At 34.3% G+C, this 14,203-nt stretch overlaps 1 protein-coding gene across 2 annotated transcripts; it reads left to right on the forward strand.

The window, feature by feature from the left end:
- Nucleotides 1-304: 304 nt before the first annotated feature.
- Nucleotides 305-11,535, forward strand: LOC149927113 (1-phosphatidylinositol 4,5-bisphosphate phosphodiesterase gamma-1-like). 2 transcript variants are annotated; one of them, XM_090158228.1, is made up of 27 exons: nucleotides 305-656; nucleotides 728-865; nucleotides 938-1,076; nucleotides 1,137-1,218; nucleotides 1,283-1,363; nucleotides 1,427-1,516; nucleotides 1,571-1,672; nucleotides 2,081-2,196; nucleotides 2,258-2,343; nucleotides 2,906-3,112; nucleotides 3,183-3,265; nucleotides 3,922-3,979; nucleotides 4,039-4,100; nucleotides 4,162-4,266; nucleotides 4,323-4,489; nucleotides 4,553-4,873; nucleotides 4,939-5,161; nucleotides 5,219-5,410; nucleotides 5,467-5,545; nucleotides 5,608-5,759; nucleotides 8,389-8,485; nucleotides 9,240-9,604; nucleotides 9,668-9,782; nucleotides 10,286-10,444; nucleotides 10,511-10,599; nucleotides 10,781-10,956; nucleotides 11,230-11,535. In XM_090158228.1, the coding sequence occupies exons 1-27, from the start codon at nucleotides 464-466 to the stop codon at nucleotides 11,270-11,272; spliced, it is 3,720 nt and encodes a 1,239-aa protein (XP_090014354.1). In that variant the 5' UTR covers nucleotides 305-463; the 3' UTR covers nucleotides 11,273-11,535. The 2 variants fall into 2 exon arrangements, with proteins under 2 accessions (XP_090014354.1, XP_090014355.1); XM_090158229.1 differs by having other exon boundaries at nucleotides 5,479-5,545; nucleotides 11,230-11,534.
- Nucleotides 11,536-14,203: the final 2,668 nt, after the last annotated feature.

The raw sequence follows: 14,203 nt of genomic DNA on the forward strand, positions 1-14,203 counted from the left end.
TCTCCCTCCCCGACAGTGCCCCCCGCTCTTGCGCGTGCTCGTTATCTTTTTGTTCAAACTTCTCAATCTCCTCACCATTTCTCCTCCATAAGCATTTGTGCCGACATCCCCGCTCCTTTCTATTAGGCTACGGAGCATCTATGGGTCCCCTGTGACCTGTTGCTTTTATCGACTATCACACAAAAAAAAAGCCGTTACCCCCCTTCACCCCCACCGTCAAAGCAGGTCAAAGTTTCGTTGCGTGTCGTCTGCTTTTTCTAATATTTACTGGAATAGGAAATAGGAAGAGACGCCTGTTATTTACAGTTACAATTTCTTACCTATCATTGTACAAACTCCGCTTAAATAAAAAATATATAAAATCTGATTTTCTATAGATTGTTATTTATTATACAGCTTTTAATTTTAAATATGATAATTGGCATATTTTTGACAAATCGCAAACGCTTATACTTTGACAAAAATGGTACTCTGTGGAATGTCTCTTTTAACTCCTTGTTTGTCAGAAATTGATCAAATTCTAGGAAAACTTGAAATTGGAACTGACTTAGTGAACTTTAGTGTGAAAAGTAAAACTAATCGTAAGCGAAAATTTCGTATCAAACTTGAGACAAGACAAATAGTTTCAAACATTGCTGGTCGGGAAGTTGTTGAAAGTAATTATTTTTAGTTCTAGATTAAGATAGAACTTTGATAATATGAAATTTTAATTTTACACCCTTTAAAGTTGATATTCATGAGATCAAAGAAATACGCCATGGAAAAAACTCAAGGTTCTTCGAGAAGAGGCAAAGTGATGCTAATTCAAATTGTTTCATCATTTGGTTTGGAAATAGATTTGTTCTTAAGTCTCTTTTGTGTGTTGGTCAGTTGAATTATTAGTTACAGTAGTTATAAATAATGAGAAATGTAGGAAAATTCTTGTTTTATTTTTAAGCGTTATTGCCAAAAGAATGTGACCACTGGATTAAAGGCATCAGATATTTAATGAAGGAGACAGTTAATGCGCCTTATCCATTGAAAGTTGAAAGATGGCTTCGTAAAGAGTTTTACAAAATGGATGGGAACAGAGGAGTGTATGTTCTTAACAAATAACCCTTTAAAGGCATAAATTATTAATATTTTATAAACTACAGTGTTACATTAAAAGATTTGAAGATATTTCTGCCTCAAGTCAGTTCTAAATTGCCAAATCAGAAGCTGAAGGAGATGTTTCAGGTCATTGAGAACTCTTATCTCAAAAATTGAAACATTGATCTGATTTTAATTATGGTTTAATTAGGAAGTTGATTCAAAAGGAACGGGTGAAATTAGATTTGAAGAATTCGCAATTTTTTATCATGCACTCATCCATGATTCCAAGGTATTGTTGGAAAGTAATTTATTTTTAATTTTTCAATTAAAGTTAAATATGTCTCATATTCAGCTCTTTGGGGAATTATTTAATTCGTATACACAAGATAGTAAGAAAGTCACTCTACAAGATTTTCAAAGCTTTCTACTGCAAGAGCAAAAAGTATACTCTTCAATGTATTATTTAAATATTTTATATTAACTGTTCTAGTTTTAGGACCCTTTAGCTGAAGATGATAGAGCAGTTAGTAAATTTATGTGTGATTACTTGTTTGATCCTCTCAGAGATGCCCAAGAACCTTATTTTACAGTTCAAGAGGTATATAATATACTTAAATTAAGTTGATCTTTGATTTAAATATTTGACCAAGAGAGTAATTATAGACTTTGTAGCACTGAATACCGAATATTTGTAAATTAGTTTTCAGAACTTTCATGCAACTTGAATTATGAAAGAGCTAATTTTCTTTTTCAGTGTATTATAGTTATTTATTTTGGTAGAATGAGAAAATATCTGAAAAATCATAAATTAATGAAATTTGTGTGTAAAGTAAACCATAAACCAGCATATAACAATTGATGTATGTTAAGAATTTCAAACAATTCATACAAATCTAACCTCTACTCAAATAATTACACTTGCACTTGTCTAAGCAGAAAATTTATCTTTGCTTGGTCAAATATCAAGTTTGAACGTTGTGCCACTAATAAGTTCTATGCTGCTCAGTTTTTAGGTTTTCTCTTCAGTAAACAAAATGAAGTATGGGATAACAAACATGATGAAGTTAATCAAGACATGAACAGGCCTTTGTCACATTATTGGATAGCCTCATCTCATAACACGTAATTTATACTAATTTTATATTTTTTCAAAAATATTAATATTTTAGATTTTGGTTTTTAGATATCTAGTTGGAGACCAAATTACAAGTGATTCATCTGTCGAAGCATATGTAAGAGCTTTAAGGTCTGGCTGCCGCTGCATTGAATGTAATTTTTTTATTTGGATTAAATTTGAAATTTATAAATTTTAAGTAGTGTGGACCTAAACCAATATGATATTGGTATTGGTTACCAATATGGCAATTTTACTATCGTAAATACTGATTATTTAAAGACGGTTTTCTCAAGTATGTGTAGATGGCCCAGCTAACATGGAGGTTCCCCTTCCAGAAAAATTTGAAAGGCAATTACCAAATATTCAGCTAATGCCTTAGCTTCTAGTTCGCATGAATAATCACTTTCCATTAATATCGTAAGTATCGATAAACCTTTATAGAGATAATCACCTACAAAGACAGAGAAGGAAAGAAGTGACCATGGTACTTGGCATTATGATAGTATGAAATGACCAGCCAGATAAACTCGCTATCTGTTATTAATTGCAAAATTTAAATAATTTATAAAATCAGTATTGATTAAAATTGTTAATGGTACCAATTTTGCCATATTGGTTATAAAAATTACTTTGGTTTTGGTTAAATCTCAAAATTTGTATTAGAATCAGATAAATTATTATTGCTCTAATTTTCATTATTTTTTTTATTTCTAGTGGATTGTTGGGATGGCCCAGATGGATTACCTTACGTGTATCACGGCCATACACTAACTAGCAAAATTAAATTCATGGATGTCATAAAAACCATTAAGGAGCATGCCTTTGAAACTTCTGAGTTTCCAGTCATTCTCTCCGTCGAAAATAATTGTACTTTACCTCAACAAAAAAATTTTGCTTCTGCGTTTGTGGAAGTTTTTGGAGGTATTTAACCACATCTCATAGAGTTATATTATTAACTAAACAATCTAAAGTTCTAAATTGCTTAAATTAGACATGCTGCTTTGTCAAGTAATTGATCTTAATGCCAACCATCTCCCGTCACCTAATCAGCTTAAAAGGAAATTCATTATTAAAGTATGTTTATTTTTTAAGAGGAAATCCCAAGCTTTAACCAGTAGCATTAGAGTTAAGTTTGTGACATTGCTTCAGAAAATATTAAGTAGTTGTTCTGTTTGTGGGAAATCAGTGAAAATTTAGTTGATTGGAGACAAACTAGGTGTCCACAGCAGTTTGTTTTTGACCACCGCGTGTTGTGACTTCTTGACTTGAAATGACTTATGTACAGCCTCAAGCTTTCTAAATTAGGTCACAGCTGCCCAGGACCGTAGCTAGAGAAAATGGCGCCAGGGGCGAGCTGCAATTTTGGCGCCCCCTAATATAATAATATGGACCAATTTTGGCGCCCCTATACCCTATCGCAAGCACGGTGGCCGCCCCAGCCGCCCAGCCTTAGCTACGGCCCTGCAGCTGCCATACCAAAAACTGGGAAACAAGAGTCCCGTTAATTTGACTTTTTTATCCTCCGAGTGTTTGGTGCACCATCTTCTGAAACTTTGATGAACAGTGACCTTTTTAGTTTTACCTTATATTGTCTGTGAAGGGTATCAAATTAAAATTTGCATTATGGTATTTAAATCGCGAATACACTTATTTTTAGAAAGCTTGGCACTTTCCCTTTAATGTAATTAAAGCTTCTACTCATATATGTGTTAATAATAATTTCATTTTAGCATAAGAAACTTCCAGAGGGATCAGATGAAATTTTAGAAATTTTTCATAATGAAGATTGTAGGTTTGCATATATTGAATTAAATATCCAATCTAATTTTTTTAAATGGCTGCAACAGACTTAAACCTAAGCAGTGCTATTAAAAATGGAATTTTATATCTTGAGGATGATTCAGAAGGGGTATAAACATTAAAAATGTGTTTTTTTTTATTCACAAAATAATCGGACTAACTGGTTTTAGGATTGGAGACCTCATTTTTTCATGCTAACCAATAAGAGAATGTACTATGCTGAAGAACAACGTAATCAGGATGAAGAAGAAGATAGTGTTGAAGGTGCTTCTGAGGTATTTAAATTTGCTCCTCAATTTTGTGGAAATAATTTATTTGATTTTGATTATAGCGATTTGTGGATGAACTACACTTTAGTGAAAAGTGGTTTCACGGTAGATTACCACTAGGTCGAAAACAAGCGGCTCAATTGCTTAAAGAACACTGTTCATTGGGGGATGGAACTTTTTTGGTTCGGGAAAGCGAGGCCTTTGTTGGGGATTATTCATTGTCTTTCTGGTTAAAAAATTATAAAATATTTTAGATTGAAGATTGGTTTTTATGATATCTTATCTTTTTTAGGAGAAAAGGACAAGTTAACCATGTTCGAATATATTCCAAGCAAGAAAGAGGCCAAATCACATACTACCTCATTGAAAGTGTTACGTTTCACACATTGTATAATCTTATTAATTATTATCAAACCCATCCTTTGATAAGTCAAAAGTTTATAATGTACCTGAATGAACCAGTCCCGCAGCCAAATAAACATGAAGGGAAAGAATGGTATCATCCTAGTGTGTCCAGAATTGTGGCAGAAGAAGCCTTAAAGAAAAAGCCAGAGGATGGAACTTTCTTGGTTAGACCTAGTGAGAGAGAAGATAACTTCGCAATCTCTTTTTAGTGAGTTTTTCAACAGGTTTTTTTTTCATCTCTTAAATGTGATGGTCTAAAATTTCACTGTTTAGTGCTGGTGGAAAGATCAAACATTGCCGTATTAAACGAGAGGGTCGTTTATACATAATTGGAACAGTTCAATTTGAGAGTCTGGTTGATCTTATTTATTTTTATGAGAAAAATCCCCTTTACAGAAGGATCAAGTTGAGGTGTCCTTTAACGAAGGAATTCGTTGAATCATCATCTGTTTCCCCAGTTGGAGCTCATGGAACCTATATAACATTTGCTTCCTCGGTAACACTGTCATTTGTTCATTTGATATTAGTTTTAATAATTTAATTTCTTTTATAGTTGGCTGTTAAAGCTTTATTTGATTATCAAGCCCAAAGAGAAGATGAACTATCATTTTGTAAATCTGACATTATTACTGATGTTGTTAAACAAGATGGTGGTTGGTGGAGAGGGGATTATGGGGGCAAGAAATATCACTGGTTTCCAGCTAACTTTGTGGAAGAATGTGAAATACAGAGTCTGGATGATGGTGTAAGATATGACTGCTTTTAGCTATAAAAGGACGAATATTTTGACGTAAAACAAAGATTTTTCCACAGTCTGGAGAAGCAATGCCTTTGGGACATTTACAAAAGGGTTTTATAGACATTTTGGGCTGTAGTGTTGGTAATTATTCTTAGAAATCTTAAAATTATTGTTAAATTAATTGATTTTCAACTTTTTTATAGATGTGGTTACCAGTCGTAATCGTGAATGGGTTTTTCGTATTATGTCTGTATCACCTAATGAAAAGACCGTGGAAATCGGAGTTCAAACAGAGCTTGAAATGAACGATTGGGTTACTAAAATTCGTGAGACAGCTTTGTCAGCAAGTGCCATGGTAACAAAATGGGGATGCTTCACTTACCAGCTTATTTTCTTTATTATTTTAGATAATTATGGCATGCCAATCTGGACAAAAGTCGTCTTTCACTATGCTCTTCTCTTACTCTAATTTTTAATAGATCTTTTGTATTTTCAACGGGTGCATATCCACTACTTCAAATGTCAAACCTATCGTTATGTCAGTGCCCTCGTATCCCATACTTATCGTGTCTAGCGTATCATAGTTTCCCCCAAATTTATCTTGCATTCACAAAAGGGTTTTTTGAAAATGTAATAGTTCAGTAACTCCCAACGAAATATCTGAAAAATAATTTTCGTGGAGACCGTTGCTAACGTAGGATCTTGTTGAACGATTTTTATGCTTGTTGTAAATTTTGTAAAATATTGTCTGTTGCGGCGTCTGCAGCTAGCCTTACTCCGTGCTGCGACGTCACGTGACCGTTGAGCAATGGAAAAACCTGCTCTTACAGCTGATGACGTCAAATCCTGAAGTCAAAAAACCCATTCAATAAAAAACCTCTGACCATTGAGCTCAGCGCTGAGCTTTGAAAGATTTATTGAATGCAACCAAGATATGTGTGCACTCTGAAAGACACCCAAAGTACAGTATATGTGACCATTGAAAGTACAATAGATCAGACATGCGAAGTAGGGGACATGTGCATCAGAAACGAAGGGAAGTATAGAGTATTGTGAAAGACGAATTTTGCCCAGATTAATAGTATGAGGATGCTGTGGCTGAGTTATGTGAGATAGAAGTATGAGGCTGGTTTAGTATTAACTTAAAACCATTTATATTATACCGCTTATTAATTTAAAATACAAACAATTGAAACCCATTGGATAATATCAGGGAAATCATGCGTTAGCGATCCCAGTGGGGTGGTGGAGTGGTTAGCACTTTCGCCTCGCAGAAGGAGGAGCCAGGTTCGATCCCAACTTGTGGCACTGGGTGAAAACTCGAACAACTCCTGCGTTGAGTTAGCAAGTTCTCTCCCCACTGGTGAAAGGGGTTTCCCCCGAGTTCTACAGTTTCCCCTTCCATGAATACTTGTTGAGGTTAACTGTAATAGTTAGTGTAAGGAGCTGTTGGCTCGCGTGGCACCACCCTCCTACCCATTGTAACTTAATTAATTAATTAATGGCTTTAAAAGTCCCTCGATGACTTAGGCCTAATAGGGTTGCCATGGTAGGTGGAAAACCTGAAATTCCTGGAAAATTCAGGGAATTTGAATATGGGTATAAAAGTCAGGGAATTTGAATATGGGTATAAAAATCAGGGAATTTTAAAAATTATTCTTAAAATCAGGGAAATGTAAGGGAATTTAATTTTGCTTGCAAATAGGAAACTTTTGCTAAAATATAGGTTAAAAAATACAAAATCTTGGCACAAAATACGTCAGGGAAAACCTGGAAAAGTCAGGGAATTTGATTGTGAAAAAACTGTGGCAACCCTGCGTAAGGTGGTATTAGCTAAGCATGTGCGAGTACCCGATTTTAATCGAGTACTCGATCGAGTATCGAGTCGGGTACTCAACTCGATACCCGAAAATCGTTATTAAAAAAACCCGAAAAAGTTTCGGGTCTAAACTCAAAGCATAGGCTTAGATTTTCCGGTACCCGATAGGCCAATTTTTGCAAAGGCCCTACCCGCGAGTTTTCGGCGGGATATTCGAAAAAAAAAACTTACGTTTTATGGATTTTTTCCAAAAAAAAAAACATCTTTTTGGCTTGGCCTTAAACCCTCTAATTGGTCGAAGAGTCAGAATAAATTCTTAGGTTCTTCCTGATTGGATATTGTTTTAAAAGCAAGTAAAGGTACAAAATGAAACTGAAATTTAAAGCCTAACCATAACTTAAAGTTCCCTCACCTCCCATTACTTTTTGGAAGCTTGTTAATCACTAGTCACGAATCTTTTGTAGGTGGTTTAATTTTAGTTTGGAAAGTTAGGCTCAGTAGTGTAGTATATTTAAAAGCTTTAAATATGACTCAGTGTTAATTCACCAGTTTTGAAAGTTAACTTTGTTTTTTCCTAATAAAATTTAGAACTGAATACTTGAACCATAATTTTTAGCTAAGCATAATTATTCGAGTACTCGAAGTTACTCAAGTACCCGAGGTTACTCGAAGTTACTCAAGTACCCGAGGTTACTCGAGTACTCGAAACCCCTTTTTTAATCTAAGCCTAAATACTCGAAAACCCGATAAAATTTAGATACTCGAAAAGCAAAATTTTTAATACCCGATACTCGACCCGAAAACCCAAAATAAATATTCGCACATGCTTAGTATTAGCCTAGCTGATTATTAAGTTCGCCAGCTAATAATTAATAAGCCCAAAGTTTGCAGATAAGATGCTCCAGGGTAGATATGATCCACAGACGGACAGATACTTCAACAGCAGAAATAGAGATACTCCAGAGTAGATAACCCCAGGAAACTAATATAGTTGCATACAAAGTCTCTCAGTGCTCCGCATTACAATATAATTTTTTGGCCCTTCACTAATTATTACCATTAACTTATTAATTGAATTGGCTTAATGGGCCCAATTATTTCGACAGTTTAAAAAGGTATTTCTATTCATTATTGAACTACTAAAATATCCTTTTTCTTCCCCAAGATACAACAAAGCAAACAAATAGAGAGAAGGATGAAAATTGCCAAGGAACTGTCCAACTTAGTTGCTTATTGCCGTTCAGTACAATTCAACCCAGAGAGTACGTTTTAATATTTCTAACCATGAACGTATTTAGGTTACTGAGAATGTATGAGTTAACCCATTTATGGAAGCAAGAAATTCTACCTAAGTGATTTGTTTTAAAATATTTTTCATGAAACAATACTTGAGAATCTACCAGCTATTTTGCTATTAAATACTAATTTAATTGATAAATTCTAAATTTAAATTAGGAGCTATAGTCTTTTCCATATAATAGTTGATTTTATAAAATGTCTTTACGCTTGCTCAATTTGTTCAAATGTTGCCCTGGAATAGTTCAGCCAATGCCTAAGAATGAGTTCATAAACTCTTTAGTGGGAGAGAAAACGGATCCACAGCTGAAGCTAGAAGGCAACATTTCAACAAGATGGCCAAGGTTACTTTATATAAAGATCTTTTGCTTTAGATTTGCTATGAATTAGTCTGACTCACTTCAATCAAGAGTAAAATGGAATTAGTTTGATTTTATTCGTGAGCTGAAAATTAACATGAGAAACAATTGCCCAAAGCAGACTGAGCTTGTTAAAAATCTGTAAATCTGTTTTGAGCCTCAGAGCACTTAATAGTAACAAATGGAACATGCAAAAATTTAACGGAGCATTTATGATCACGCAAGTGGTATATGATATGTTGATTGGAGAAATCTAGAGAGCAGTCAAATGGAAAACAATATAAAATTGACCAATATTCAGTAACCTCAATAAGTTCTTGTTTCAATATATTTTGTAATTCCCAAAACTGAATTGTTACAGAAATTGGCAATTACACAGAAATGTCATCATTCCCAGAGTACAAAGTCACGAAATATTTGGCCAAAGCTTATTGCCGTTTCTTTTTGAAGTATCATGCTACTCAGTTGAGTCGTGTGTACCCAAAGGGTGGCAGAATAGATTCTTCCAACTACGATCCGATTAAAATGTGGAATTGTGGTTGCCAACTTGTAGCGCTGAATTATCAAACTCCAGATCGGCATATGCAGCTTAACCATGGAAAATTCTTGAACAATGGGAGATGTGGCTATATTCTAAGGCCTGAATTCATGTTCCATGATAGGTTTGACCCGTATGATTCAACAACTTTATTCAGTTACTTGGATCCTATTTCTTTATCAATCAAAGTGATACTCTTAATTTCATTTTATAGAATTTGCTAGATTTTAATATAATTTTTAAATTTCTAGTTAATAGCAGCGAGACACCTAATGAAACCCAAAAAAGGAATTGTGAGTCCGTATGTTGAAGTTGAAATTATTGGAGCTGATTTTGACAATGATAAGCAAAAAACTCAAACAATTTGTAAGTTATTTTTTAAAGGGTTCCATCAGCCTCGTAAGGGAATGAAAAATTTTTAGTAATACGAAACTGTACAAAACACATGGTAATTTTGCCGAAATTAGAATTTTGATATCGGTCGCAACTGACAGAGTTTTTGTTACCTCTGCCTAGTTTGCTTTTATTGGAATTTAATTAATATGGAAAGTGGTTCTTGTTCAACGAATTGTCTTAGTGGTGAAATACGTAACGTATGCCCCTGTAAAAAACGCAATGTTACTTTTTCCTCAACTTGCTCGTGTGGAAAAAGGGTAGATTGTTTAATAATATTTTAAAACAGACTGGCAAACTCGCGGAGGAAAACTTAATCATCAACGTACATTCGCTTAGCGCGACGCGCACCCTCTAATGGAGGTTATCGAAATCTGAACTGGCTAGGGGGGGTCGAACGTTTATCCCCTTACGAGGCTGATGGAACCTTTTAAAAGCTTTGATAAAATGTTTTGAATTTAAATATTTTCTTTTAGCTGAAAATGGGTTCAATCCAACATGGAAGGATCAAATTGTTTTTTATATCAGAAATCCTGAGTTTGCATTGTTAAGATTTCTTGTCTTAGCTGAAGATATTTTTGGGGATCCCATATTTCTTGGGCAAGTAGTGTATCCAGTAACGTCTCTACGACAAGGTGAATTTTGATATTTTTATCTTCTAATTTTGTACTTAATATGATTTTTTTTCTTCTGAATAATAGGGTATAGAAGTGTTCCTTTAAAGAATGAATATTCGGAAGATCTTGAACTGGCATCGTTACTTATTCGTCTTGACATTTATAATGCTAAGGTGAATTTTTTTTCAGAAATAGTAATATAGGTGAAAGTCTTTCAAGTTTAGAATTAAATGTAAAAATATTTCAAAAATATTGGGCACCATCGAATATTGCAAAAAAAAACTTCCTTTACTAGAAAATTCATACTATAGACTAGTTGAAACCAGTTAACAATAATATCTGTTTTTAATCAAGGATGATGAAATCTACACAAGTATTCAAAATCTAAGGGAACAGTCGCGACAATTAAATCATGAAATTGTTAAATTGGAGTCAAATCCAACTGGCACAAATCATTCCAGTGTTTTGCGAGCAATACGAAATCAACTTAGTGAAATTGAAGAGCAACTCAGGAATAAAAATGAAGAAAGGTGAGATCTACACATTTTCTCTTTCAAATTTATCAAATGCTAGCATTGGTTAATAATAAATTTTAATAAATCAAAATTTTAATATTCGTTGTTGGATAATTTTTTTACCGTTTCAAAATTATAGATAATTTCATGGCACATTTTATTAACTTTAATCTAAACATTCACATTCTAAGCAAGGTATAACTCAAAAATCTAAGGGTGATGATTTCCAATAACATATGTGCCGATTTTCAAAATTGGAAGTTTTAAAAAACATTGAATATTTTTCAGACTACGAACGTTCACAGTTCGGACAAATTCTCCCCTGTTGTGATTGGATCATTGGACTGATGTAGAAAAAATAATTCCCAAATTTAAGAAAAAGAAAACTAACTTAGCAAGTTAGTATATTTAACATAATTGACAGTGATCTCATGTATGTTTCTACAGTCAACAATTAGTTAGTGAGCCAAGCATTTTGTGGAAGTTTTTACACAAATGAAAGAAAAAGAAAAAACCAAAATGTAAATTGATATTTTTTTCTAAGTAGATATATTTTTATAGGCCTTGCATAATAGCAAAGCATAATGACATTTTAAAATGGTATCCTGTTTAATCAATATCATTAAATTGTTCTTCGTTTTATGAAGCTACAATAAATATTTAAAAATTTAGCGCTTTCTTAAAACTTTTGAAAATTTTACATGTAAAGGGTATTTATTCAGATTTATCATAGCCCAACAACATATTATAATATGCTGGGAATCTAAAATAATAATCGAACAAATATAAGCGCTTCCTTCCTAATTTATATTGACCTAAGAAAAATGTTATTTGAGATTTTCCTATTAGCTTAATATCTCCAGGTTTACATTGTATCGAATACCTTAACCAGGGAAGAAACATTCTTTGAAAAACTAAAATAAAGTCATCCTTTTCTTCACTGTAGTATATTCTTAGAGGTAGATTATGTACCCCATATAGTATTGCAGAGTTCAGAATGAATAATGCTGACAACCCAACGTTATTTTCAAAGTTTGTTTCAAACTGGAAAAAACTTCCGTTGGAATTTACCGGATATAAAAATGATAATTGTTCAAAATTTCCTAGAGCTAGGGCTCCAAAAGAAACTGCTGCTGTGAATATAGCTCCGCAATTTCCTAGTAAGATATAGTTTGCAAGATTTTTCACATTGTAAATAACTTCATAGTCAGAATCTTGGGGTATTTTATCCTTTAAAGGATTTTGTGTTAGCCCTATTGCAGATTTCAGTTTCTCTAGCTCGTTTGAACTTGAAATGGTTCTTGTTGATAAGGTCTAATTTTGAGGACAAAAATTATTTTCGTTTACTGTTTTAAAATTAACCTTGTTACCTTAATATTTTGGTTGTACTTCAAAAGATTCATCCGACAGTAAACAAATCTACCCAATGAAGTAACTGATATTTTTGTAAATGATGCCATTTTATTTGGGGAATTTTTATTTGAATATTTTTTCCTGAGAGAACCCAAACGCCCTTTGAGGATAAGCCTTTAACTGGCAGAATTTGTAGCAGAAAAGACTTTGTAGGTTCGAAAATTTAGTGCCATCTACATTTATAAAATGGAACTAGTAGCGTTTTCTTTTAGATTACAACAAAGATAGCAGAGAGTGTAAAGTCAGCGGGTGGGGTGCATTTGGCCGACTGCTCATATGTCCAAATGCCCATTTGGCCGACTTTTCGGTCGGCCAAATGAGCAGACCATATGGCCGACTACTCTTTTAGCCGAAATTCTGGTCGGCCAAATGAGCAGCCCATTTGACCGACTGCTCATTTGACCAACTGCTCATTTGACCAACTGCTCATTTGAACGACTGCTCATTTGAACGACTGCTCATTTGATCGACTGCTCATTTGAACGACTGCTCATTTGAACGACTGCTCATTTGAACGACTGCTCATTTGAACGACTGCTCATTTGAACGACTGCTCTTTTGAACGACTGCTCATTTCACCGACTCTTATAATATAGCCTGTCCTTCTCTGTGTCTTTAGTGTTAAGTTGACTTATAGAACGGGCAATGTATTCTAAGTATTGGCGCCTGACGGCGCCGCGCACTCACTTCCCTCGAGCGCTGGGGGGCCGGACCGACGCCCCCCAGCCCTGTTCTTTATAACCAAGCTGGGCCTTCTAAAACGCGACCTAGAGGACAGTACCTAGCCAAACGCACCTAGTATCGTCCAAATTCCAAATGAGCAGTTGGCCAAATGAGTAGTCGGAAAAATGAGCAGTCGGTCAAATGCACTGCTCATTTGGGCGACTGCCCATTTGGCCGACTTCTCAGTCGGCCATATGGACCGTCGGACAAATTTTTCATCAGCTGCGATGTTGAATTATTTTAACTCTAAAGTTAAACGGTTGATTTCGCAAGAAATATAAAAAGCAAGTACAAGAAAAATCACTCCTTTTTTCATTTCAATATTAACAACTATAGGCATATGTAACATAATTACTCATAAGTATGCCACTAGCTCTATTTCTTCACTAACGGTTTCTTTCACAGATATTGCGTCATCCGTACCCTACGTAATATTTGACTTAATATTTGATGTCATATTTGACGTCATCGAATCTCAAATGCCGATAATGCCGTAGTATCAGCTCTACGTCTGATAAACCGACTGCCATTATTTTAGTAAACAAACCGGTTTGAACAAGCAAGGCTTAGGAGCTAAAATGAACTACAATAAAGTGTCAAGTTCTGTTAATGTAATTAATTTGCAAATTAATGAAGTTCTGGCAGTATTCTTATTTTTTAAAAACTTGTTTCGCGAAATACTGAAATTCGATGTTTTGATTGGACCTCTAGATTAATATTCCCAACTCAATGGAATATCCCACCTCGACTACTTGTTCCATTTTCAGTAAGCGATCACTTATTGGTCATTTTCTATGGCATGCCATCCAGGACAAAATTTTCAAATTAACAAATTTATACGTCGAAACGCCGAATCGATTTTTTTTACATCGAAACCGTGAATCGCATTTATTTTTACATCGAAACCGTGAATCGCATTTATTTTTACATCGAAACCGTGAATCGCATTTATTTTTACATCGAAAACGCGAATCGCATTTATTTTTACATCGAAACGTCGACGAAAATAATTATCATTTCGAAGTTTACACTCGCATTACTCGAAGTTTACACTCGCGTTACTCGAAGTTTACACTCGCGTTACTCGAAGTTTACATTCGCGTTACTCGAAGTTTACACTCGCGTT

This window comes from Leiobunum rupestre, chromosome 9 (assembly GCF_980474605.1).
Source record: "Leiobunum rupestre chromosome 9, qqLeiRupe1.1.hap1, whole genome shotgun sequence".
In the NCBI taxonomy this organism is placed as follows: domain Eukaryota; kingdom Metazoa; phylum Arthropoda; class Arachnida; order Opiliones; family Sclerosomatidae; genus Leiobunum; species Leiobunum rupestre.